The sequence below is a fragment of the Gymnoscopelus braueri genome (assembly GCF_963280865.1).
Source record: "Gymnoscopelus braueri genome assembly, chromosome: 2".
In the NCBI taxonomy this organism is placed as follows: domain Eukaryota; kingdom Metazoa; phylum Chordata; class Actinopteri; order Myctophiformes; family Myctophidae; genus Gymnoscopelus; species Gymnoscopelus braueri.
Genome location: NC_137604.1, coordinates 30,313,503 through 30,341,053, shown reverse-complemented (window position 1 = coordinate 30,341,053; position 27,551 = coordinate 30,313,503). Strand labels below are relative to the sequence as shown.

The 27,551-nt window shown below is 37.5% G+C and overlaps 1 protein-coding gene across 1 annotated transcript in view; it reads left to right on the top strand.

Moving 5' to 3' along the window:
• LOC308095044 (uncharacterized protein) overlaps nucleotides 1-27,551 on the top strand; it is a 59,321-nt gene that overhangs the window by 16,246 nt on the left and 15,524 nt on the right. Inside the window, exons 8-59 of the mRNA XM_080441966.1 lie at nucleotides 1,846-1,971; nucleotides 2,103-2,230; nucleotides 2,615-2,676; nucleotides 2,872-3,026; nucleotides 3,159-3,218; nucleotides 3,719-4,174; nucleotides 4,306-4,433; nucleotides 4,818-4,879; nucleotides 5,075-5,229; nucleotides 5,362-5,421; nucleotides 5,922-6,377; nucleotides 6,509-6,636; nucleotides 7,021-7,082; nucleotides 7,278-7,432; nucleotides 7,565-7,624; nucleotides 8,125-8,580; nucleotides 8,712-8,839; nucleotides 9,224-9,285; nucleotides 9,478-9,632; nucleotides 9,765-9,824; nucleotides 10,325-10,780; nucleotides 10,912-11,039; nucleotides 11,424-11,485; nucleotides 11,681-11,835; nucleotides 11,968-12,027; nucleotides 12,528-12,941; nucleotides 13,073-13,200; nucleotides 13,585-13,646; nucleotides 13,842-13,996; nucleotides 14,129-14,200; nucleotides 15,101-15,477; nucleotides 15,927-15,997; nucleotides 16,093-16,286; nucleotides 17,451-17,888; nucleotides 18,017-18,147; nucleotides 18,351-18,412; nucleotides 18,571-18,722; nucleotides 18,814-18,918; nucleotides 19,215-19,327; nucleotides 19,477-19,538; nucleotides 19,971-20,128; nucleotides 20,240-20,676; nucleotides 21,128-21,198; nucleotides 21,294-21,487; nucleotides 22,145-22,207; nucleotides 23,403-23,518; nucleotides 23,668-23,729; nucleotides 24,162-24,319; nucleotides 24,431-24,867; nucleotides 25,323-25,393; nucleotides 25,489-25,682; nucleotides 26,340-26,402. Coding sequence (XP_080298092.1) covers nucleotides 1,846-1,971; nucleotides 2,103-2,230; nucleotides 2,615-2,676; nucleotides 2,872-3,026; nucleotides 3,159-3,218; nucleotides 3,719-4,174; nucleotides 4,306-4,433; nucleotides 4,818-4,879; nucleotides 5,075-5,229; nucleotides 5,362-5,421; nucleotides 5,922-6,377; nucleotides 6,509-6,636; nucleotides 7,021-7,082; nucleotides 7,278-7,432; nucleotides 7,565-7,624; nucleotides 8,125-8,580; nucleotides 8,712-8,839; nucleotides 9,224-9,285; nucleotides 9,478-9,632; nucleotides 9,765-9,824; nucleotides 10,325-10,780; nucleotides 10,912-11,039; nucleotides 11,424-11,485; nucleotides 11,681-11,835; nucleotides 11,968-12,027; nucleotides 12,528-12,941; nucleotides 13,073-13,200; nucleotides 13,585-13,646; nucleotides 13,842-13,996; nucleotides 14,129-14,200; nucleotides 15,101-15,477; nucleotides 15,927-15,997; nucleotides 16,093-16,286; nucleotides 17,451-17,888; nucleotides 18,017-18,147; nucleotides 18,351-18,412; nucleotides 18,571-18,722; nucleotides 18,814-18,918; nucleotides 19,215-19,327; nucleotides 19,477-19,538; nucleotides 19,971-20,128; nucleotides 20,240-20,676; nucleotides 21,128-21,198; nucleotides 21,294-21,487; nucleotides 22,145-22,207; nucleotides 23,403-23,518; nucleotides 23,668-23,729; nucleotides 24,162-24,319; nucleotides 24,431-24,867; nucleotides 25,323-25,393; nucleotides 25,489-25,682; nucleotides 26,340-26,402 — 8,535 coding nt within the window. The remainder of the gene's footprint in view (nucleotides 1-1,845; nucleotides 1,972-2,102; nucleotides 2,231-2,614; nucleotides 2,677-2,871; nucleotides 3,027-3,158; nucleotides 3,219-3,718; nucleotides 4,175-4,305; nucleotides 4,434-4,817; nucleotides 4,880-5,074; nucleotides 5,230-5,361; nucleotides 5,422-5,921; nucleotides 6,378-6,508; nucleotides 6,637-7,020; nucleotides 7,083-7,277; nucleotides 7,433-7,564; nucleotides 7,625-8,124; nucleotides 8,581-8,711; nucleotides 8,840-9,223; nucleotides 9,286-9,477; nucleotides 9,633-9,764; nucleotides 9,825-10,324; nucleotides 10,781-10,911; nucleotides 11,040-11,423; nucleotides 11,486-11,680; nucleotides 11,836-11,967; nucleotides 12,028-12,527; nucleotides 12,942-13,072; nucleotides 13,201-13,584; nucleotides 13,647-13,841; nucleotides 13,997-14,128; nucleotides 14,201-15,100; nucleotides 15,478-15,926; nucleotides 15,998-16,092; nucleotides 16,287-17,450; nucleotides 17,889-18,016; nucleotides 18,148-18,350; nucleotides 18,413-18,570; nucleotides 18,723-18,813; nucleotides 18,919-19,214; nucleotides 19,328-19,476; nucleotides 19,539-19,970; nucleotides 20,129-20,239; nucleotides 20,677-21,127; nucleotides 21,199-21,293; nucleotides 21,488-22,144; nucleotides 22,208-23,402; nucleotides 23,519-23,667; nucleotides 23,730-24,161; nucleotides 24,320-24,430; nucleotides 24,868-25,322; nucleotides 25,394-25,488; nucleotides 25,683-26,339; nucleotides 26,403-27,551) is intronic.

Here is a 27,551-nt window from a genome sequence, read left to right as displayed (position 1 = left end):
TGCAACCACATTAACTACTCAAACAACCACAACACCAACCACAACTCCAACCACTACAACTACTCAAAAAACCACAACTCCAACCACTACAACTACTCAAACGACCAGAACTACGCTACAGACTACATCCCAAACTACACCACAAAGTACTATACTACAGACTTCACCACAAAGTACACCACCAGGTAATACATTATCACCAGTTAATGTAGCCTCACTACCATTAAATGTAACTTTACCATTTGTTAATACAACTACTGCACCTTTCAATACAACTTCACTACCAGTCAACATAACATCACTAACTATTGCAACTTCACCACAAGTAACTGCAACTGCACCGACAGTCAACGCAACTTCACTACCTGTCAATACAATTTCAACACCAGTCAATACAACATCCCCACATGTTACTGTAACTTCATCACCATTCCCAGGTAAAACAACTAAAACATTAGTCAAAACAACTATACTACTATATCGGTTTAAATTAGTGTCAATCAGTAACACAAGTTTAACATCACCAGGGCTGCCCCGAAGACATTGTTTCATGCTTCAGATATGATGCATTTTCCCCAGTAAATTCATTAACCAATAATTATAATTTGGACTCATTGCAGCAAGATTGTTTTCTTCAGAAAGTGCAGCTCTTCATGGTAAATGGAGTGCTTTTTATTGTGAGAGCGAATTGCATCTTCCAAACATGATTCCAACAAATACAGCTGTTGAACAATGATATATTGTAGTTGAGAATTTATGCATGTGAATACAAACAATTTTCAGTCAATGTCTTAGGTACACAATATGTTCTTCTAGTGAAGTAATTTTATACGCATGGGTGAGTTTCTTTTATAAAGATCACCATTTCCATTTAGAGAAAAGACTGCTGTAAACTGACCACTTGCATTGCCTCATCAGCAAAGGGAAATAGCCATCTTCAGTATAATCTGGCTCACAAGATCAATGTTAGTGTATCAAGATATGCACTGCACCATGGTCTTGTCTCTAAAGGGAATGAAATCACCAAGAGAGTATGAAACGTGTAGACTTTTGTTGATATTCGCAGTATGCATGTACAGAAGCAACACTCCTCATAAACCCAACTTGTGCACACATGCCGTGTCTGTGCCATGATTAAGATGACAATATAAATAATCAATAAAGCATATACATGAAATTATGTTTAATACCAATATGCCAAACGAGTATCTGGATATTGGTATATCCCGGGCCCAACCTACACTAAACACAACCTGACCATCAGTCAATGCTATTGACCTCTGTCACAACAATAATACACCATTCTATTTACCACTAGCTATTACACACTTACTACACCTACAGTAATTGCTACTACGTATACAATATCAAGTGAAACAATTTAACTATGGGTCAATATATAGTTTTTTTTCTTTCTTTTTTTAAATCTGACAGAAATCTGTAACCATTGCTGCTTTCATTGCTACTCATGGTCATGCACTAATTTACACTGCTTTTGTTTTTTTATATGTACAGAAACTCCCACCACTGCTGCCATTGCTACGACCCCTCCCACCACCGTTGCAAATGTAACGTCCGCTCCCACCACTTTGGCAAATGTTACTTCAGCACCAGTCAATGTGACTTCACCACCAGTGACTGTGACTTCACCACCAGTCAATGTGACTTCACCACCAGTCAATGTGACTTCACCACCAATCAATGTGACTTCACCACCAATCAATGTGACTTCACCACCAATCAATGTGACTTCACCACCAATCAATGTGACTTCACCACCAATCAATGTGACTTCAACACCAATCAATGTGACTTCACCACCAATCAATGTGACTTCACCACCAGTCAATGTGACTTCACCACCAATCAATGTGACTTCACCACCAATCAATGTGACTTCACCACCAATCAATGTGACTTCACCTATAGTCCATACAACATCCCTACCTGTCACTGCAGCTACTACCCAAGGTGAAACAACTGAACCATTAGTCAAAAGAACTTTACCACTAATCACTTTGAATATATCACTACTCAGTTCCGCTATACTAATTCAATATAACTTCAACTAACTGTTTCTACCCATTGTGTATCACGTGCAGCTACAACACCTGCACCTGTACAACCAAAGGTCATGTTGGAATTCAAAATACAGGCAAACTTCACAGCGGCACTTGAAGACACATCCTCACCCGAATTCCTGAACTTAGCAACAGAAGTAGCTTCAGCTGTAAGTCCATTATGATCATGCAAAGCCTGTCAAAAAAATCTCCATATCTTCAGTAATTCCTGTTTCATGCATTTTACTATAATATTGATTTCTGGCAAATGTATGATAATGATGTTTAAAAAGAAACCTACTGTATGGAAATGTCTTGCTTTTACTGTACAATTACCAAATAACAAAACAACTTAAAATGATTGAAGTTTTATAGATTTTAACAAACAACCTCCTCCAGCTTTCAACACGAGAAGAACATTCTTATTGATTCATTCAATGTAAATCTATTAATCATGAACCATGGAATGAACTCGGTGGAATAATAATGATTCTTTTACAGTTTCTCTGGAATTATTCCTGTAATTATTTCAATGCCTGAATTTCTGTTTACAGATGGACAACGTCTATAAGACAGTGTTTTCTAATTTCAATCGCACTGTTGTAACCGGCTTCAGGTATGCACCAATGGTGTTTACTGTCTTAAGTATCTATGTTTTTTCATTAATTGACTTACATATAATTCATTTGTACCTTTAATGTAGTCATAAATAACAAAAATGTTGATGCAACATAATTAATAATTATAACAGTAATAATAATAATAATGAAAATAAATCCATTAAAAAAACTTTTCAACATCAATTTTACAGCTCAGGATCAATAAAGGTACAGGCTGAATTAATATTCAACATAGAGGCAAATGCCACAGCACCAGATGCCACTTCTGTGACTGGTACTCTCAAGGCGGCTGTATCCAATCCTAATTTCACCCTTTCTGTGGACACATCATCTATTGTTGCCACTGGTAAGAATTGTTCACTCAACCGATAAAAGCTCACAATGTGCCTTTTTAATGAAATGTTTAATGACATTACATGTTTTCTTGTTATTAATTATTGCCTGCACAAGTATTGATATGAAAGTTTTATTTTTACAGTGGTGCCAACACCCACAGCAGCAGCACCTTTAACAACAATCACCACGAATACAACAGCAGGTACTATTTCATCAAAAATAATTGAAACTGTACTTCAAATGTATAAAACTGTAGCCAGTGACAAATACCTGGCTGCAGTCACTGGCTGTACTATTATTATAACTTCAGAAATATAAGAAACACAAGTAGTCATAACTTAACAATGTAATGTAACCTATCCCCACCAGTCAATACCAATATGCCAAACGAGTATCTGGATATTGGTATATCCCAGGCCCAACCTACACTAAACACAACCTGACCATCAGTCAATGCTATTGACCTCTGTCACAACAATAATACACCATTCTATTTACCACTAGCTATTACACCTGTTACTACACCTACAGTAATTGCTACTACATATACAATATCAAGTGAAACAATTTAGCTATGGGTCAATATATAGTTTTTTTCCTTTCTTTTTTTAAATCTGACAGAAATCTGTAACCATTGCTGCTTTCATTGCTACTCAAGGTCATGCACTAATTTACACTGCTTTTGTTTTTTTATATGTACAGAAACTCCCACCACTGCTGCCATTGCTACGACCCCTCCCACCACCGTTGCAAATGTAACGTCCGCTCCCACCACTTTGGCAAATGTTACTTCAGCACCAGTCAATGTGACTTCACCACCAGTGACTGTGACTTCACCACCAGTCAATGTGACTTCACCACCAATCAATGTGACTTCACCACCAATCAATGTGACTTCACCACCAATCAATGTGACTTCACCACCAATCAATGTGACTTCACCACCAATCAATGTGACTTCACCACCAATCAATGTGACTTCAACACCAATCAATGTGACTTCACCACCAATCAATGTGACTTCACCACCAGTCAATGTGACTTCACCACCAATCAATGTGACTTCACCACCAATCAATGTGACTTCACCACCAATCAATGTGACTTCACCTATAGTCCATACAACATCCCTACCTGTCACTGCAGCTACTACCCAAGGTGAAACAACTGAACCATTAGTCAAAAGAACTTTACCACTAATCACTTTGAATATATCACTACTCAGTTCCGCTATACTAATTCAATATAACTTCAACTAACTGTTTCTACCCATTGTGTATCACGTGCAGCTACAACACCTGCACCTGTACAACCAAAGGTCATGTTGGAATTCAAAATACAGGCAAACTTCACAGCGGCACTTGAAGACACATCCTCACCCGAATTCCTGAACTTAGCAACAGAAGTAGCTTCAGCGGTAAGTCCATTATGATCATGCAAAGCCTGTCAAAAAAATCTCCATATCTTCAGTAATTCCTGTTTCATGCATTTTACTATAATATTGATTTCTGGCAAATGTATGATAATGATGTTTAAAAAGAAACCTACTGTATGGAAATGTCTTGCTTTTACTGTACAATTACCAAATAACAAAACAACTTAAAATGATTGAAGTTTTATAGATTTTAACAAACAACCTCCTCCAGCTTTCAACACGAGAAGAACATTCTTATTGATTCATTCAATGTAAATCTATTAATCATGAACCATGGAATGAACTCGGTGGAATAATAATGATTCTTTTACAGTTTCTCTGGAATTATTCCTGTAATTATTTCAATGCCTGAATTTCTGTTTACAGATGGATAACGTCTATAAGACAGTGTTTTCTAATTTCAATCGCACTGTTGTAACCGGCTTCAGGTATGCACCAATGGTGTTTACTGTCTTAAGTATCTATGTTTTTTCATTAATTGACTTACATATAATTCATTTGTACCTTTAATGTAGTCATAAATAACAAAAATGTTGATGCAACATAATTAATAATTATAACGGTAATAATAATAATAATGAAAATAAATCCATTAAAAAAACTTTTCAACATCAATTTTACAGCTCAGGATCAATAAAGGTACAGGCTGAATTAATATTCAACATAGAGGCAAATGCCACAGCACCAGATGCCACTTCTGTGACTGGTACTCTCAAGGCGGCTGTATCCAATCCTAATTTCACCCTTTCTGTGGACACATCATCTATTGTTGCCACTGGTAAGAATTGTTCACTCAACCGATAAAAGCTCACAATGTGCCTTTTTAATGAAATGTTTAATGACATTACATGTTTTCTTGTTATTAATTATTGCCTGCACAAGTATTGATATGAAAGTTTTATTTTTACAGTGGTGCCAACACCCACAGCAGCAGCACCTTTAACAACAATCACCACGAATACAACAGCAGGTACTATTTCATCAAAAATAATTGAAACTGTACTTCAAATGTATAAAACTGTAGCCAGTGACAAATACCTGGCTGCAGTCACTGGCTGTACTATTATTATAACTTCAGAAATATAAGAAACACAAGTAGTCATAACTTAACAATGTAATGTAACCTATCTCCACCAGTCAATACCAATATGCCAAACGAGTATCTGGATATTGGTATATCCCAGGCCCAACCTACACTAAACACAACCTGACCATCAGTCAATGCTATTGACCTCTGTCACAACAATAATACACCATTCTATTTACCACTAGCTATTACACCTGTTACTACACCTACAGTAATTGCTACTACATATACAATATCAAGTGAAACAATTTAACTATGGGTCAATATATAGTTTTTTTTCTTTCTTTTTTTAAATCTGACAGAAATCTGTAACCATTGCTGCTTTCATTGCTACTCAAGGTCATGCACTAATTTACACTGCTTTTGTTTTTTTATATGTACAGAAACTCCCACCACTGCTGCCATTGCTACGACCCCTCCCACCACCGTTGCAAATGTAACGTCCGCTCCCACCACTTTGGCAAATGTTACTTCAGCACCAGTCAATGTGACTTCACCACCAGTGACTGTGACTTCACCACCAGTCAATGTGACTTCACCACCAATCAATGTGACTTCACCACCAATCAATGTGACTTCACCACCAATCAATGTGACTTCACCACCAATCAATGTGACTTCACCACCAATCAATGTGACTTCACCACCAATCAATGTGACTTCAACACCAATCAATGTGACTTCACCACCAATCAATGTGACTTCACCACCAGTCAATGTGACTTCACCACCAATCAATGTGACTTCACCACCAATCAATGTGACTTCACCACCAATCAATGTGACTTCACCTATAGTCCATACAACATCCCTACCTGTCACTGCAGCTACTACCCAAGGTGAAACAACTGAACCATTAGTCAAAAGAACTTTACCACTAATCACTTTGAATATATCACTACTCAGTTCCGCTATACTAATTCAATATAACTTCAACTAACTGTTTCTACCCATTGTGTATCACGTGCAGCTACAACACCTGCACCTGTACAACCAAAGGTCATGTTGGAATTCAAAATACAGGCAAACTTCACAGCGGCACTTGAAGACACATCCTCACCCGAATTCCTGAACTTAGCAACAGAAGTAGCTTCAGCGGTAAGTCCATTATGATCATGCAAAGCCTGTCAAAAAAATCTCCATATCTTCAGTAATTCCTGTTTCATGCATTTTACTATAATATTGATTTCTGGCAAATGTATGATAATGATGTTTAAAAAGAAACCTACTGTATGGAAATGTCTTGCTTTTACTGTACAATTACCAAATAACAAAACAACTTAAAATGATTGAAGTTTTATAGATTTTAACAAACAACCTCCTCCAGCTTTCAACACGAGAAGAACATTCTTATTGATTCATTCAATGTAAATCTATTAATCATGAACCATGGAATGAACTCGGTGGAATAATAATGATTCTTTTACAGTTTCTCTGGAATTATTCCTGTAATTATTTCAATGCCTGAATTTCTGTTTACAGATGGACAACGTCTATAAGACAGTGTTTTCTAATTTCAATCGCACTGTTGTAACCGGCTTCAGGTATGCACCAATGGTGTTTACTGTCTTAAGTATCTATGTTTTTTCATTAATTGACTTACATATAATTCATTTGTACCTTTAATGTAGTCATAAATAACAAAAATGTTGATGCAACATAATTAATAATTATAACGGTAATAATAATAATAATGAAAATAAATCCATTAAAAAAACTTTTCAACATCAATTTTACAGCTCAGGATCAATAAAGGTACAGGCTGAATTAATATTCAACATAGAGGCAAATGCCACAGCACCAGATGCCACTTCTGTGACTGGTACTCTCAAGGCGGCTGTATCCAATCCTAATTTCACCCTTTCTGTGGACACATCATCTATTGTTGCCACTGGTAAGAATTGTTCACTCAACCGATAAAAGCTCACAATGTGCCTTTTTAATGAAATGTTTAATGACATTACATGTTTTCTTGTTATTAATTATTGCCTGCACAAGTATTGATATGAAAGTTTTATTTTTACAGTGGTGCCAACACCCACAGCAGCAGCACCTTTAACAACAATCACCACGAATACAACAGCAGGTACTATTTCATCAAAAATAATTGAAACTGTACTTCAAATGTATAAAACTGTAGCCAGTGACAAATACCTGGCTGCAGTCACTGGCTGTACTATTATTATAACTTCAGAAATATAAGAAACACAAGTAGTCATAACTTAACAATGTAATGTAACCTATCCCCACCAGTCAATACCAATATGCCAAACGAGTATCTGGATATTGGTATATCCCAGGCCCAACCTACACTAAACACAACCTGACCATCAGTCAATGCTATTGACCTCTGTCACAACAATAATACACCATTCTATTTACCACTAGCTATTACACCTGTTACTACACCTACAGTAATTGCTACTACATATACAATATCAAGTGAAACAATTTAACTATGGGTCAATATATAGTTTTTTTTCTTTCTTTTTTTAAATCTGACAGAAATCTGTAACCATTGCTGCTTTCATTGCTACTCAAGGTCATGCACTAATTTACACTGCTTTTGTTTTTTTATATGTACAGAAACTCCCACCACTGCTGCCATTGCTACGACCCCTCCCACCACCGTTGCAAATGTAACGTCCGCTCCCACCACTTTGGCAAATGTTACTTCAGCACCAGTCAATGTGACTTCACCACCAGTGACTGTGACTTCACCACCAGTCAATGTGACTTCACCACCAATCAATGTGACTTCACCACCAATCAATGTGACTTCACCACCAATCAATGTGACTTCACCACCAATCAATGTGACTTCACCACCAATCAATGTGACTTCACCACCAATCAATGTGACTTCAACACCAATCAATGTGACTTCACCACCAATCAATGTGACTTCACCACCAGTCAATGTGACTTCACCACCAATCAATGTGACTTCACCACCAATCAATGTGACTTCACCACCAATCAATGTGACTTCACCTATAGTCCATACAACATCCCTACCTGTCACTGCAGCTACTACCCAAGGTGAAACAACTGAACCATTAGTCAAAAGAACTTTACCACTAATCACTTTGAATATATCACTACTCAGTTCCGCTATACTAATTCAATATAACTTCAACTAACTGTTTCTACCCATTGTGTATCACGTGCAGCTACAACACCTGCACCTGTACAACCAAAGGTCATGTTGGAATTCAAAATACAGGCAAACTTCACAGCGGCACTTGAAGACACATCCTCACCCGAATTCCTGAACTTAGCAACAGAAGTAGCTTCAGCGGTAAGTCCATTATGATCATGCAAAGCCTGTCAAAAAAATCTCCATATCTTCAGTAATTCCTGTTTCATGCATTTTACTATAATATTGATTTCTGGCAAATGTATGATAATGATGTTTAAAAAGAAACCTACTGTATGGAAATGTCTTGCTTTTACTGTACAATTACCAAATAACAAAACAACTTAAAATGATTGAAGTTTTATAGATTTTAACAAACAACCTCCTCCAGCTTTCAACACGAGAAGAACATTCTTATTGATTCATTCAATGTAAATCTATTAATCATGAACCATGGAATGAACTCGGTGGAATAATAATGATTCTTTTACAGTTTCTCTGGAATTATTCCTGTAATTATTTCAATGCCTGAATTTCTGTTTACAGATGGACAACGTCTATAAGACAGTGTTTTCTAATTTCAATCGCACTGTTGTAACCGGCTTCAGGTATGCACCAATGGTGTTTACTGTCTTAAGTATCTATGTTTTTTCATTAATTGACTTACATATAATTCATTTGTACCTTTAATGTAGTCATAAATAACAAAAATGTTGATGCAACATAATTAATAATTATAACGGTAATAATAATAATGAAAATAAATCCATTAAAAAAACTTTTCAACATCAATTTTACAGCTCAGGATCAATAAAGGTACAGGCTGAATTAATATTCAACATAGAGGCAAATGCCACAGCACCAGATGCCACTTCTGTGACTGGTACTCTCAAGGCGGCTGTATCCAATCCTAATTTCACCCTTTTTGTGGACACATCATCTATTGTTGCCACTGGTAAGAATTGTTCACTCAACCGATAAAAGCTCACAATGTGCCTTTTTAATGAAATGTTTAATGACATTACATGTTTTCTTGTTATTAATTATTGCCTGCACAAGTATTGATATGAAAGTTTTATTTTTACAGTGGTGCCAACACCCACAGCAGCAGCACCTTTAACAACAATCACCACGAATACAACAGCAGGTACTATTTCATCAAAAATAATTGAAACTGTACTTCAAATGTATAAAACTGTAGCCAGTGACAAATACCTGGCTGCAGTCACTGGCTGTACTATTATTATAACTTCAGAAATATAAGAAACACAAGTAGTCATAACTTAACAATGTAATGTAACCTATCCCCACCAGTCAATACCAATATGCCAAACGAGTATCTGGATATTGGTATATCCCAGGCCCAACCTACACTAAACACAACCTGACCATCAGTCAATGCTATTGACCTCTGTCACAACAATAATACACCATTCTATTTACCACTAGCTATTACACCTGTTACTACACCTACAGTAATTGCTACTACATATACAATATCAAGTGAAACAATTTAGCTATGGGTCAATATATAGTTTTTTTCCTTTCTTTTTTTAAATCTGACAGAAATCTGTAACCATTGCTGCTTTCATTGCTACTCAAGGTCATGCACTAATTTACACTGCTTTTGTTTTTTTATATGTACAGAAACTCCCACCACTGCTGCCATTGCTACGACCCCTCCCACCACCGTTGCAAATGTAACGTCCGCTCCCACCACTTTGGCAAATGTTACTTCAGCACCAGTCAATGTGACTTCACCACCAGTGACTGTGACTTCACCACCAGTCAATGTGACTTCACCACCAATCAATGTGACTTCACCACCAATCAATGTGACTTCACCACCAATCAATGTGACTTCACCACCAATCAATGTGACTTCACCACCAATCAATGTGACTTCACCACCAATCAATGTGACTTCAACACCAATCAATGTGACTTCACCACCAATCAATGTGACTTCACCACCAGTCAATGTGACTTCACCACCAATCAATGTGACTTCACCACCAATCAATGTGACTTCACCACCAATCAATGTGACTTCACCTATAGTCCATACAACATCCCTACCTGTCACTGCAGCTACTACCCAAGGTGAAACAACTGAACCATTAGTCAAAAGAACTTTACCACTAATCACTTTGAATATATCACTACTCAGTTCCGCTATACTAATTCAATATAACTTCAACTAACTGTTTCTACCCATTGTGTATCACGTGCAGCTACAACACCTGCACCTGTACAACCAAAGGTCATGTTGGAATTCAAAATACAGGCAAACTTCACAGCGGCACTTGAAGACACATCCTCACCCGAATTCCTGAACTTAGCAACAGAAGTAGCTTCAGCGGTAAGTCCATTATGATCATGCAAAGCCTGTCAAAAAAATCTCCATATCTTCAGTAATTCCTGTTTCATGCATTTTACTATAATATTGATTTCTGGCAAATGTATGATAATGATGTTTAAAAAGAAACCTACTGTATGGAAATGTCTTGCTTTTACTGTACAATTACCAAATAACAAAACAACTTAAAATGATTGAAGTTTTATAGATTTTAACAAACAACCTCCTCCAGCTTTCAACACGAGAAGAACATTCTTATTGATTCATTCAATGTAAATCTATTAATCATGAACCATGGAATGAACTCGGTGGAATAATAATGATTCTTTTACAGTTTCTCTGGAATTATTCCTGTAATTATTTCAATGCCTGAATTTCTGTTTACAGATGGACAACGTCTATAAGACAGTGTTTTCTAATTTCAATCGCACTGTTGTAACCGGCTTCAGGTATGCACCAATGGTGTTTACTGTCTTAAGTATCTATGTTTTTTCATTAATTGACTTACATATAATTCATTTGTACCTTTAATGTAGTCATAAATAACAAAAATGTTGATGCAACATAATTAATAATTATAACGGTAATAATAATAATAATGAAAATAAATCCATTAAAAAAACTTTTCAACATCAATTTTACAGCTCAGGATCAATAAAGGTACAGGCTGAATTAATATTCAACATAGAGGCAAATGCCACAGCACCAGATGCCACTTCTGTGACTGGTACTCTCAAGGCGGCTGTATCCAATCCTAATTTCACCCTTTCTGTGGACACATCATCTATTGTTGCCACTGGTAAGAATTGTTCACTCAACCGATAAAAGCTCACAATGTGCCTTTTTAATGAAATGTTTAATGACATTACATGTTTTCTTGTTATTAATTATTGCCTGCACAAGTATTGATATGAAAGTTTTATTTTTACAGTGGTGCCAACACCCACAGCAGCAGCACCTTTAACAACAATCACCACGAATACAACAGCAGGTACTATTTCATCAAAAATAATTGAAACTGTACTTCAAATGTATAAAACTGTAGCCAGTGACAAATACCTGGCTGCAGTCACTGGCTGTACTATTATTATAACTTCAGAAATATAAGAAACACAAGTAGTCATAACTTAACAATGTAATGTAACCTATCCCCACCAGTCAATACCAATATGCCAAACGAGTATCTGGATATTGGTATATCCCAGGCCCAACCTACACTAAACACAACCTGACCATCAGTCAATGCTATTGACCTCTGTCACAACAATAATACACCATTCTATTTACCACTAGCTATTACACCTGTTACTACACCTACAGTAATTGCTACTACATATACAATATCAAGTGAAACAATTTAACTATGGGTCAATATATAGTTTTTTTTCTTTCTTTTTTTAAATCTGACAGAAATCTGTAACCATTGCTGCTTTCATTGCTACTCAAGGTCATGCACTAATTTACACTGCTTTTGTTTTTTTATATGTACAGAAACTCCCACCACTGCTGCCATTGCTACGACCCCTCCCACCACCGTTGCAAATGTAACGTCCGCTCCCACCACTTTGGCAAATGTTACTTCAGCACCAGTCAATGTGACTTCACCACCAGTGACTGTGACTTCACCACCAGTCAATGTGACTTCACCACCAATCAATGTGACTTCACCACCAATCAATGTGACTTCACCACCAATCAATGTGACTTCACCACCAATCAATGTGACTTCAACACCAATCAATGTGACTTCACCACCAATCAATGTGACTTCACCACCAGTCAATGTGACTTCACCACCAATCAATGTGACTTCACCACCAATCAATGTGACTTCACCACCAATCAATGTGACTTCACCTATAGTCCATACAACATCCCTACCTGTCACTGCAGCTACTACCCAAGGTGAAACAACTGAACCATTAGTCAAAAGAACTTTACCACTAATCACTTTGAATATATCACTACTCAGTTCCGCTATACTAATTCAATATAACTTCAACTAACTGTTTCTACCCATTGTGTATCACGTGCAGCTACAACACCTGCACCTGTACAACCAAAGGTCATGTTGGAATTCAAAATACAGGCAAACTTCACAGCGGCACTTGAAGACACATCCTCACCCGAATTCCTGAACTTAGCAACAGAAGTAGCTTCAGCTGTAAGTCCATTATGATCATGCAAAGCCTGTCAAAAAAATCTCCATATCTTCAGTAATTCCTGTTTCATGCATTTTACTATAATATTGATTTCTGGCAAATGTATGATAATGATGTTTAAAAAGAAACCTACTGTATGGAAATGTCTTGCTTTTACTGTACAATTACCAAATAACAAAACAACTTAAAATGATTGAAGTTTTATAGATTTTAACAAACAACCTCCTCCAGCTTTCAACACGAGAAGAACATTCTTATTGATTCATTCAATGTAAATCTATTAATCATGAACCATGGAATGAACTCGGTGGAATAATAATGATTCTTTTACAGTTTCTCTGGAATTATTCCTGTAATTATTTCAATGCCTGAATTTCTGTTTACAGATGGACAACGTCTATAAGACAGTGTTTTCTAATTTCAATCGCACTGTTGTAACCGGCTTCAGGTATGCACCAATGGTGTTTACTGTCTTAAGTATCTATGTTTTTTCATTAATTGACTTACATATAATTCATTTGTACCTTTAATGTAGTCATAAATAACAAAAATGTTGATGCAACATAATTAATAATTATAACGGTAATAATAATAATAATGAAAATAAATCCATTAAAAAAACTTTTCAACATCAATTTTACAGCTCAGGATCAATAAAGGTACAGGCTGAATTAATATTCAACATAGAGGCAAATGCCACAGCACCAGATGCCACTTCTGTGACTGGTACTCTCAAGGCGGCTGTATCCAATCCTAATTTCACCCTTTCTGTGGACACATCATCTATTGTTGCCACTGGTAAGAATTGTTCACTCAACCGATAAAAGCTCACAATGTGCCTTTTTAATGAAATGTTTAATGACATTACATGTTTTCTTGTTATTAATTATTGCCTGCACAAGTATTGATATGAAAGTTTTATTTTTACAGTGGTTTTGCCGCCAACTCAAGCACCCACAACAGCAGCACCTTTAACAACAATCACCACGAATACAACAGCAGGTACTATTTCATCAAAAATAATTGAAACTGTACTTCAAATGTATAAAACTGTAGCCAGTGACAAATACCTGGCTGCAGTCACTGGCTGTACTATTATTATAACTTCAGAAATATAAGAAACACAAGTAGTCATAACGTAACAATGTAATGTAACCTATCCCCACCAGTCACTGCCTCTATAGCCCAGGTAAAACAAACTTTACCACCAAAAGCATATGCAAGAGAGTACAGTGACAAATACGCCCACAACTAAATCGAACATTCAATTATAATCTTTATTATTATAACTTTAAAAATATAAGGAACACAAGTAGTCATAACTGAACAATGTAATGTAACCTTTCACCACCAGTCATTGCAACTTCACCACGCCACAATGCAACTTCACCAACAGTCATTGCGTCACTACCATTAAATGTGACTTTACCATTTAATGGTAAAGTTACATTCCCCTCTAAAGGGAATGAAATCACCAAATATGAAACGTGTAGACTTTTGTTGATATTCGCAGTATGCATGTTCAGAACTACATGCATGTACAGAAACAACACTCCTCATAAACCCAACTTGTGCACACATGCCGTGTCTGTGCCATGATTAAGATGTCAATATAAATAATCAATAAAGCATATACGTATTGAAATTATGTTTAATACCAATATGCCAAACGAGTATCTGGATATTGGTATATCCCGGGCCCAACCTACACTAAACACAACCTGACTTTCAGCTAATTCTATTGACCTCTGTCGCAACAATAATACACCATTCTATTTACCACTAGCTATTACCACTAGCTATTACACATCCTTTCAAATCTGACAGAAAGCTGCAACCATTGCTGCTTTTATTGCTACTCAAGGTTATGCACTAATTTACACTGCTTTTGTTTTTTTATAGGTACAGAAACAACAACAGTTGCTCCCACCACTGCTGCCATTGTTACGACCCCTCCCACCACAGTTGCAAATGTAACGGTTGCTCCCACCACAGTTGCAAATATTACGGCCGCTCCCACCACAGTTGCAAATGTAACGGCCGCTCCCACCACCGTTGCAAATGTAACGTCCGCTCCCACCACAGTTGCAAATATTACGTCCGCTCCCACCACAGTTGCAACTGCTACGGTTGCTGCCACCACTGTCTCGACAGATGCTCCTACTGCTGATGAAGACACCGTAACTCTTAAGTTTAGTCTCGACGAAACCTTCAGGTCTGATCTCTCCAACTCATCTACCACAGCGTTTAAGACTTTGGCTGCCACAGTGGTCTCACAAGTAAGACAAATGATGTGCTCGTTGTACTCAAGCAAGAACATTCTAAATTCTAACTTATTATCAATATGCAATGCAGGCAGGAATGGAGCTTTTACTATGTACTTATCTAATTTAAGTCAGATGTGAATTGATTGATTGATTGATTGAATACTTTGTTAGCAGTTTGCAAAAGGTACAGGTACAATAATGCTAAAAGCATAACACAAAAATCCCTGATGGCTTGTTTCCATTGTGGTCCTTCAAGTAAATAATGGCATTAATGCAATTTTTCGGTGGATGGATATTTTTTCGGTTTGAAGGAAATCAGAAAAATGAAAGAGAAAAGGGGTGGGTAGGGGGTAAACATTATTAAACTTCACAGCATTGCAGTGTAGGTTAGCATTTTGTAGTTGGGACACAATATTTCCATCAGCAATTGAGCTAAACCAATTATCATTCTTCTCTTTCAGGTAAACACGATTTACAGCAGCAGCAGCAGTGGCACTACAACTTTCAAACGCTCTATAGTCGACAGTTTCACGTAAGACAGAGTTTTGATTAATTGCTTACGTTCAATTATGAGTTTGGCAATGATTTGCAATTTAAAAGTCACATTCTCTTTCTCACACATTACAGGTCAGGATCAGTTGTTACTCAAATGAGTCTGGTGTTCCCAAAAGACTCCGTTCCTTCTACAAGCACAGTAGAAACAGCGATGAATACTGCAATTAGCAGTGGTTCCACCTCCCTGAACGCCATCTCCGGCACCGTTAGTGCAACCGTTACCACCACTGCTGCACCTTCTACTACGCTACAGACTACACCACAAAGTAATATGCTACAGACTACATCTCAAACTACACATCAAAGTACTACGCTACAGTCATTAAATGTAACTTTATCATTTAATGGTAAAGTTACATTTAATGTGATGTTAAACAAAAGTTTAACATCACCAGGGCTGCCTCGAAGACATTGTTTCATGCATTTTCCCCAGTAAATTAAGCTGGATCAATTAAGGTTGAGGCTCAATTAATATTCAACCAAGGGAATGCAGCACCAGATGCAACTTGTGTCTGAAACTCTTGTGGAGGCTGCATCCTGCTCTAATTTCTCCCTTCCCGTGAACACACAATCTATTGTTGCCAAGGGTAAAAAAAAATAATATAACTATACAACTTCTTGTGATGAATTATGTATTAGGGTAAGCACTGATGTAACGTCTATCTTTTTACATTGTAAACTTCTCCAGCAGGTAATGCAATTTAATCAACAGTCATTTAAATTTTGACTCCTGTCAAATATAGCAAAATCATTGATGGGTGAGTTTCTTTTATATAGATCACCATTTCCATTTAGAGAAAAGACTGCTGTAAACTGACCACTTGCATTGCCTCATCAGCAAAGGGAAATAGCCATCTTCAGTATAATCTGGCTCACAAGATCAATGTTAGTGTATCAAGATATGCACTGCACCATGGTCTTGTCTCTAAAGGGAATGAAATCACCAAGAGAGTATGAAACGTGTAGACTTTTGTTGATATTCGCAGTATGCATGTACAGAAACAACACTCCTCATAAACCCAACTTGTGCACACATGCCGTGTCTGTGCCATGATTAAGATGACAATATAAATAATCAATAAAGCATATACATGAAATTATGTTTAATACCAATATGCCAAACGAGTATCTGGATATTGGTATATCCCGGGCCCAACCTACACTAAACACAACCTGACCATCAGTCAATGCTATTGACCTCTGTCACAACAATAATACACCATTCTATTTACCACTAGCTATTACACCTGTTACTTACTACACCTACAGTAATTGCTACTACATATACAATATCAAGTGAAACAATTTAACCATATATAGTTTTTTTTCTTTTTTTTCAAATCTGACAGAAAGCTGTAACCATTGCTGCTTTCATTGCTACTCATGGTCATGCACTAATTTACACTGCTTTTGTTTTTTTATATGTACAGAAACTCCCACCACTGCTGCCATTGTTACGACCCCTCCCACCACCGTTGCAAATGTAACGTCCGCTCCCACCACTTTGGCAAATGTTACTTCAGCACCAGTCAATGTGACTTCACCACCAGTGACTGTTACTTCACCACCAGTCAATGTGACTTCACCACCAATCAATGTGACTTCACCACCAATCAATGTGACTTCACCACCAGTCAATGTGACTTCACCACCAGTCAATGTGACTTCACCACCAGTGACTGTGACTTCACCACCAGTCAATGTGACTTCACCACCAGTCAATGTGACTTCACCACCAGTCAATGTGACTTCAGCACCAGTGACTGTGACTTCATCACCACTTGTGACTGTGACTTCACCACCAATCAATGTGACTTCACCACCAGTTAACACAACTTCTCAACCATTCACCACAGCTACCTCCCCAGGTAAAACCAACTGAACTAACAAAACAACTTCACTAACCAAATTGAATTAATCACTACTCAGTTCAATACTAAGTAAATAAAACTGCAACAATTGTAAACTGTTTCAACCCACTACGCACCACTTGCAGCTACAACACCTACACCACCAGCAGAGCCAAAGATTGCGTTGGAATTCAAATTAACGGAAGTCTTCAAACCAGACCTTGCAGACAAATCCTCTGCCGCATTCATATCCTTGGCAGCCGATGTAGAATCAGCGGTAAGTAAATTATCATGACGTACAGCCAGTCAATGAAAGAAATCACATAGCTTCAGGAATTCCTCATATCATAACTTTAATGATAATATATACATCTCTGACATAGGAATAAAACTGAAGTTTACAATGAAACACACAGTATGGAAAGGTGTTGCTCTTTTGTACAGTTATCATGTCAGTGACCATCTTTTTGTTGTTTACAGATGAACGAAGTCTACACAGCAAAATTTCCTAATTTCAATCACACTGTTGTAAAAGGCTTCAGGTATGCACCAATGGTCTTTACTGTATTACTTAGGAATGCTCTATAATTCTTTATAGAATTCCTTTGTACTTTGTATGCAATCATAAATAATGATGCCATAAATTAAGTAGTAGTAATAGCAATAATAATAATGCAACTTATCAACATCCCTTTTGCAGCAATGGATCAATTAAGGTTGAGGCTGAATTAATATTCAACCAAGGGAGTGCAGCACCAGATGTAACTTCTGTGTCTGAAACTCTTGTGGAGGCTGCATCCAGCTCTAATTTCTCCCTTCCCGGCGTGAACACACAATCTATTGTTGCCAAGGGTAAAAAAAGAAAATACAACTATACAACTTCTTGTGATGAATTATGTATTAGGGTAAGCAATGATGTAACGTCTTTATTTTTACATTGTAGTTATGTCATCAACTCAAGCGACAACAGCCGCAACTTTAACAACGCCATCCCAAACTACACCACAAAGTACTATACTACAGACTACTCCACAAAGTACACCACCAGGTAATACATTATCACCAGTAAATGTAGCGTCACTACCATTAAATGTAACCTTACCATTTAATGGTAAAGTTACATTTAATGTGATGTTAAACACAAGTTTAACATCACCAGGGCTGCCCCGAAGACATTGTTTCATGCACGTGTTACTACACCTACAGTAATAGCTACTACATATACAATATCAAGTGAAATAATTTAACCATGGGTCAATACATCTTTATTGCAAATTAATATGACTTCGTCATTAGTAATATCAACTTCCAGCAATTAATTTTGTCCTATTTTTTGTGCTCCAGCATCAGTGGCAACGATCGCGCTGGAATTCAAACTACAGCAAAACTTCACAGCAGATCTTGAAAATCCAAACTCAGCTGCATTCCAAAACTTATCAACCCAAGTTGCCACAGCGGTAAGTTCACACTGTATGACCTGTCAAATATTAGTCAAGGACTCTACAGGGAATTCATTCTACATTATTATGTTTTATTATTATTGAATAATACTAATATATACACATGCGTGCGTATTCGCAATATGTTTTCTGTGTTCTTTTCACAGCTGGACAATCTGTATAGAGCACAATATCCTAACTTCTTTCGAACTGTGATCAATGGCTTCAGGTATGTTCTTGACATGACATCTGATGGACCAAATAATTACAACATTGATAACTTTAAGATTGACATCTAAAGTTTGTAGTAGTGGCCCGTTTTGAACAAAATGCCTCAGATCTTGAACGCATTGTCCGATTGCCCGATTTTGACATTACCCTATTATAGCGCCACCAGGAGGCAGATGTTTCCAAAACACATTTTATTCCTACAGATTGTCACGCAAACATCATGCAAATTGGCACACATTATCTCTATAGTCATGTGATCAATATGGATCTTCATATTCCATCAACATTGCTGGCCCACAACAACCTACCTGACCTGGACCGAGGAGCACTTTTTCTAATTACATAATGTGACGATGGGAAAACTGGGATCATAAAAATATGACACAATCCATAAAATTTAAAATATATGACAATAATTATCTTTTCACAGCCAAGGTTCAATTGTGGTTAATGCGACCCTGCAATTTAACGATGCCAACTCTACGTTACCAACAACCAATGCTGTGGCAAACACTTTAGTGGAGGCTGCGACAAACAGCAGTTCAGGCTTGTCCCTTCCTGTGAATCCATCAACAGTTGTGGCAACAAGTATGTGTTTTTTGTCTTTCCTTTCAAATCTGACAGAAAGCTGCAACCATTGCTGCTTTTATTGCTACTCAAGGTTATGCACTAATTTACACTGCTTTTGTTTTTTTATAGGTACAGAAACAACAACAGTTGCTCCCACCACTGCTGCCATTGTTACGACCCCTCCCACCACAGTTGCAAATGTAACGGTTGCTCCCACCACAGTTGCAAATATTACGGCCGCTCCCACCACAGTTGCAAATGTAACGGCCACTCCCACCACCGTTGCAAATGTAACGTCCGCTCCCACCACAGTTGCAAATATTACGTCCGCTCCCACCACCGTTGCAAATGTAACGTCCGCTCCCACCACAGTTGCAAATATTACGTCCGCTCCCACCACAGTTGCAACTGCTACGGTTGCTGCCACCACTGTCTCGACAGATGCTCCTACTGCTGATGAAGACACCGTAACTCTTAAGTTTAGTCTCGACCAAACCTTCAGCTCTGATCTCTCCGACTCATCTACCACAGCGTTTAAGACTTTGGCTGCCACAGTGGTCTCACAAGTAAGACAAATGATGTGCTCGTTGTACTCAAGCAAGAACATTCTAAATTCTAACTTATTATCAATATGCAATGCAGGCAGGAATGGAGCTTTTACTATGTATTTATCTAATTTAAGTCAGATGTGAATTGATTGATTGATTGATTGATTGAATACTTTGTTAGCAGTTTGCAAAAGGTACAGGTACAATAATGCTAAAAGCATAACACAAAAATCCCTGATGGCTTGTTTCCATTGTGGTCCTTCAAGTAAATAATGGCATTAATGCAATTTTTCGGTGGATGGATATTTTTTCGGTTTGAAGGAAATCAGAAAAATGAAAGAGAAAAAGGGGGGGGGGGGTAAACATTATTAAACTTCACAGCATTGCAGTGTAGGTTAGCATTTTGTAGTTGGGAAACAATATTTCCATCAGCAATTGAGCTAAACCAATTATCATTCTTCTCTTTCAGGTAAACACGATTTACAGCAGCAGCAGCAGTGGCACTACAACTTTCAAACGCTCTATAGTCGACAGTTTCACGTAAGACAGAGTTTTGATTAATTGCTTACGTTCAATTATGAGTTTGGCAATGATTTGCAATTTAAAAGTCACATTCTCTTTCTCACACATTACAGGTCAGGATCAGTTGTTACTCAAATGAGTCTGGTGTTCCCAAAAGACTCCGTTCCTTCTACAAGCACAGTAGAAACAGCGATGAATACTGCAATTAGCAGTGGTTCCACCTCCCTGAACGCCATCTCCGGCACCGTTAGTGCAACCGTTACCACCACTGCTGCACCTTCTACTACGCTACAGACTACACCACAAAGTAATACGCTACAGTCATTAAATGTAACTTTATCATTTAATGGTAAAGTTACATTTAATGTGATGTTAAACAAAAGTTTAACATCACCAGGGCTGCCTCGAAGACATTGTTTCATGCTTCAGATATTATGCATTTTCCCCAGTAAATTAAGCTGGATCAATTAAGGTTGAGGCTCAATTAATATTCAACCAAGGGAATGCAGCACCAGATGCAACTTGTGTCTGAAACTCTTGTGGAGGCTGCATCCTGCTCTAATTTCTCCCTTCCCGTGAACACACAATCTATTGTTGCCAAGGGTAAAAAAATCACACCCAGTGTGAAGTGGGCGGTGTGGTCACAGTGGTCATCACAGTGATGGAAGAAGTGATGGAAGAAGTGATGGAAGAAACCATAACTTTAAAAAAAACAAATTTATGTTTTTTTTAAAGTTATGGTTTCTTATACAGGGCTGGATGTGTCATGTTTCCCTAGCCAATCACAGTCCTGAATAGACACGGTGCAGGGTTAGGAGGGGTACATTTGTGGCCAATCACAGCGCAGGATTTGGTGTGCAAATATCCAAACCTCACATAAAAGAAAATATAACAATACAACTTCTTGTGATGAACTATGTATTAGGGTAAGCACTGATGTAACGTCTTTCTTTTTACATTGTAGTTGTGTCATCAACTCAAGCGACAACAGCCGCACCTTTAACAACGATCATTGCAACTTCTCCAGGTAATGCAATTTAATCAACAGTCATTTCAACTTTGACTCCTGTCAAATATAGCTGAACCCTCCAAAAAAATCAATGAACAGAAATGTCTTTATATTAAAGACATTGTTAACAGTCTTAGAATCAGTAAAAAGAAGAAATCCATTAAGCTAAATATTCAGGCATTTGAAAGTGGGCTATATATCTCATGTACTGTCTATATTATACTGTCTCATTTAGGCTATACATTTCCAAAATTCCACAAGTTTAACATCACCAGGGCTGCCCCGAAGACATTGTATCATGCTTCAGATATTATGCATTTTCCCCAGTAAATTCATTAGCCAATAATTATAATATGGACTCATTGCAGCAAGATTGTTTTCTTCAGAAAGTGCAGCTCTTCATGGTAAATGGAGTGATTGTTATTGTGAGAGCGAATTGCATCTTCCAAACATGATTCCAACAAATACAGCTGTTGAACGCTATATTGTAGTTGAGAATTTATGCATGTGAATACAAACAATTTTCAGTCAATGTCTTAGTTACACAATATGTTCTTCTAGTGAAGTATTGTTATACTCATGGGTGAGTTTCTTTTATAAAGATCACCATTTCCATTTAGAGAAAAGACTGCTGTAAACTGACCCCTTGCATTGCTTCATTAGCAAAGGGAAATAGCCATCTTCAGTATAATCTGGCTCACAAGATCAATGTTAGTGTATCAAGATATGAACTGCACCATGGTCTTGTCTCTAAAGGGAATGAAATCACCAAGAGAGTATGAAACGTGTAGACTTTTGTTGATATTCGCAGTATGCATGTACAGAAACAACACTCCTCATAAACCGACTTGTGCACACATGCCGTGTCTGTGCCATGATTAAGATGTCAATATAAATAATCAATAAAGCATATACATATTGAAATGATGTTTAATACCAATATGCCAGACGAGTATCTGGATATTGGTATATCCCGGACCCCTAAACACAACCTGACCATCAGTCAATGCTATTGACCTCACAACAATAATACACCATTCTATTTACCACTAGTTATTACACCTGTTACTACACCTACCGTAATTGCTATTACATACAATATCAAGTGAAACAATTTAATCATGGGTCAATACATCTGTATTGCAAATTAATCTGACTTTGTCATTAGTAATATCAACTTCCAGCAACTAATTTTGTCCTATCTTTTGTGCTCCAGCATCAGTGGCAACGATCGCGCTGGAATTCAAACTACAGCAAAACTTCACAGCAGATCTTGAAAATCCAAACTCAGCTGCATTCCAAAACTTATCAACCCAAGTTGCCACAGCGGTAAGTTCAAACTGTATGACCTGTCAAATATTACTCAAGGACTCTACAGGGAATTCATTCTACATTATTACGTTTTATTATTATTGAATAATACTAATATATACACATGCGTGCGTATTCGCAATATGTTTTCTGTGTTCTTTTCACAGCTGGACAATCTGTATAGAGCACAATATCCTAACTTCTTTCGAACTGTGATCAATGGCTTCAGGTATGTTCTTGACATGACATCTGATGGACCAAATAATTACAACATTGATAACTTTAAGATTGACATCTAAAGTTTGTAGTAGTGGCCCGTTTTGAACAAAATGCCTCAGATCTTGAACGCATTGTCCGATTGCCCGATTTTGACATTACCCTATTATAGCGCCACCAGGAGGCAGATGTTTCCAAAACACATTTTATTCCTACAGATTGTCACGCAAACATCATGCAAATTGGCACACATTATCTCTATAGTCATGTGATCAATATGGATCTTCATATTCCATCAACATTGCTGGCCCACAATAACCTACCTGACCTGGACCGAGGAGCACTTTTTCTAATTACATAATGTGACGATGGGAAAACTGGGATCATAAAAATATGACACAATCCATAAAATTTAAAATATATGACAATAATTATCTTTTCACAGCCCTGGTTCAATTGTGGTTAATGCGACCCTGCAATTTAACGATGCCAACTCTACGTTACCAACAACCAATGCTGTGGCAAACACTTTAGTGGAGGCTGCGACAAACAGCAGTTCAGGCTTGTCCCTTCCTGTGAATCCATCAACAGTTGTGGCAACAAGTATGTGTTTTTTGTCTTTCCTTTCAAATCTGACAGAAAGCTGCAACCATTGCTGCTTTTATTGCTACTCAAGGTTATGCACTAATTTACACTGCTTTTGTTTTTTTATAGGTACAGAAACAACAACAGTTGCTCCCACCACTGCTGCCATTGTTACGACCCCTCCCACCACAGTTGCAAATGTAACGGTTGCTCCCACCACAGTTGCAAATATTACGGCCGCTCCCACCACAGTTGCAAATGTAACGGCCACTCCCACCACCGTTGCAAATGTAACGTCCGCTCCCACCACAGTTGCAAATATTACGTCCGCTCCCACCACCGTTGCAAATGTAACGTCCGCTCCCACCACAGTTGCAAATATTACGTCCGCTCCCACCACAGTTGCAACTGCTACGGTTGCTGCCACCACTGTCTCGACAGATGCTCCTACTGCTGATGAAGACACCGTAACTCTTAAGTTTAGTCTCGACCAAACCTTCAGCTCTGATCTCTCCGACTCATCTACCACAGCGTTTAAGACTTTGGCTGCCACAGTGGTCTCACAAGTAAGACAAATGATGTGCTCGTTGTACTCAAGCAAGAACATTCTAAATTCTAACTTATTATCAATATGCAATGCAGGCAGGAATGGAGCTTTTACTATGTATTTATCTAATTTAAGTCAGATGTGAATTGATTGATTGATTGATTGATTGAATACTTTGTTAGCAGTTTGCAAAAGGTACAGGTACAATAATGCTAAAAGCATAACACAAAAATCCCTGATGGCTTGTTTCCATTGTGGTCCTTCAAGTAAATAATGGCATTAATGCAATTTTTCGGTGGATGGATATTTTTTCGGTTTGAAGGAAATCAGAAAAATGAAAGAGAAAAAGGGGGGGGGGGGGGGGTAAACATTATTAAACTTCACAGCATTGCAGTGTAGGTTAGCATTTTGTAGTTGGGAAACAATATTTCCATCAGCAATTGAGCTAAACCAATTATCATTCTTCTCTTTCAGGTAAACACGATTTACAGCAGCAGCAGCAGTGGCACTACAACTTTCAAACGCTCTATAGTCGACAGTTTCACGTAAGACAGAGTTTTGATTAATTGCTTACGTTCAATTATGAGTTTGGCAATGATTTGCAATTTAAAAGTCACATTCTCTTTCTCACACATTACAGGTCAGGATCAGTTGTTACTCAAATGAGTCTGGTGTTCCCAAAAGACTCCGTTCCTTCTACAAGCACAGTAGAAACAGCGATGAATACTGCAATTAGCAGTGGTTCCACCTCCCTGAACGCCATCTCCGGCACCGTTAGTGCAATCGTTACCACCACTGCTGCACCTTCTACTACGCTACAGACTACACCACAAAGTAATACGCTACAGTCATTAAATGTAACTTTATCATTTAATGGTAAAGTTACATTTAATGTGATGTTAAACAAAAGTTTAACATCACCAGGGCTGCCTCGAAGACATTGTTTCATGCTTCAGATATTATGCATTTTCCCCAGTAAATTAAGCTGGATCAATTAAGGTTGAGGCTCAATTAATATTCAACCAAGGGAATGCAGCACCAGATGCAACTTGTGTCTGAAACTCTTGTGGAGGCTGCATCCTGCTCTAATTTCTCCCTTCCCGTGAACACACAATCTATTGTTGCCAAGGGTAAAAAAATCACACCCAGTGTGAAGTGGGCGGTGTGGTCACAGTGGTCATCACAGTGATGGAAGAAGTGATGGAAGAAGTGATGGAAGAAACCATAACTTTAAAAAAAACAAATTTATGTTTTTTTTAAAGTTATGGTTTCTTATACAGGGCTGGATGTGTCATGTTTCCCTAGCCAATCACAGTCCTGAATAGACACGGTGCAGGGTTAGGAGGGGTACATTTGTGGCCAATCACAGCGCAGGATTTGGTGTGCAAATATCCAAACCTCACATAAAAGAAAATATAACAATACAACTTCTTGTGATGAACTATGTATTAGGGTAAGCACTGATGTAACGTCTTTCTTTTTACATTGTAGTTGTGTCATCAACTCAAGCGACAACAACCGCACCTTTAACAACGATCATTGCAACTTCTCCAGGTAATGCAATTTAATCAACAGTCATTTCAACTTTGACTCCTGTCAAATATAGCTGAACCCTCCAAAAAAAATCAATGAACAGAAATGTCTTTATATTAAAGACATTGTTAACAGTCTTAGAATCAGTAAAAAGAAGAAATCCATTAAGCTAAATATTCAGGCATTTGAAAGTGGGCTATATATCTCATGTACTGTCTATATTATACTGTCTCATTTAGGCTATACATTTCCAAAATTCCACAAGTTTAACATCACCAGGGCTGCCCCGAAGACATTGTATCATGCTTCAGATATTATGCATTTTCCCCAGTAAATTCATTAGCCAATAATTATAATATGGACTCATTGCAGCAAGATTGTTTTCTTCAGAAAGTGCAGCTCTTCATGGTAAATGGAGTGATTGTTATTGTGAGAGCGAATTGCATCTTCCAAACATGATTCCAACAAATACAGCTGTTGAACGCTATATTGTAGTTGAGAATTTATGCATGTGAATACAAACAATTTTCAGTCAATGTCTTAGTTACACAATATGTTCTTCTAGTGAAGTATTGTTATACTCATGGGTGAGTTTCTTTTATAAAGATCACCATTTCCATTTAGAGAAAAGACTGCTGTAAACTGACCCCTTGCATTGCTTCATTAGCAAAGGGAAATAGCCATCTTCAGTATAATCTGGCTCACAAGATCAATGTTAGTGTATCAAGATATGAACTGCACCATGGTCTTGTCTCTAAAGGGAATGAAATCACCAAGAGAGTATGAAACGTGTAGACTTTTGTTGATATTCGCAGTATGCATGTACAGAAACAACACTCCTCATAAACCGACTTGTGCACACATGCCGTGTCTGTGCCATGATTAAGATGTCAATATAAATAATCAATAAAGCATATACATATTGAAATGATGTTTAATACCAATATGCCAGACGAGTATCTGGATATTGGTATATCCCGGACCCCTAAACACAACCTGACCATCAGTCAATGCTATTGACCTCACAACAATAATACACCATTCTATTTACCACTAGTTATTACACCTGTTACTACACCTACCGTAATTGCTATTACATACAATATCAAGTGAAACAATTTAATCATGGGTCAATACATCTGTATTGCAAATTAATCTGACTTCGTCATT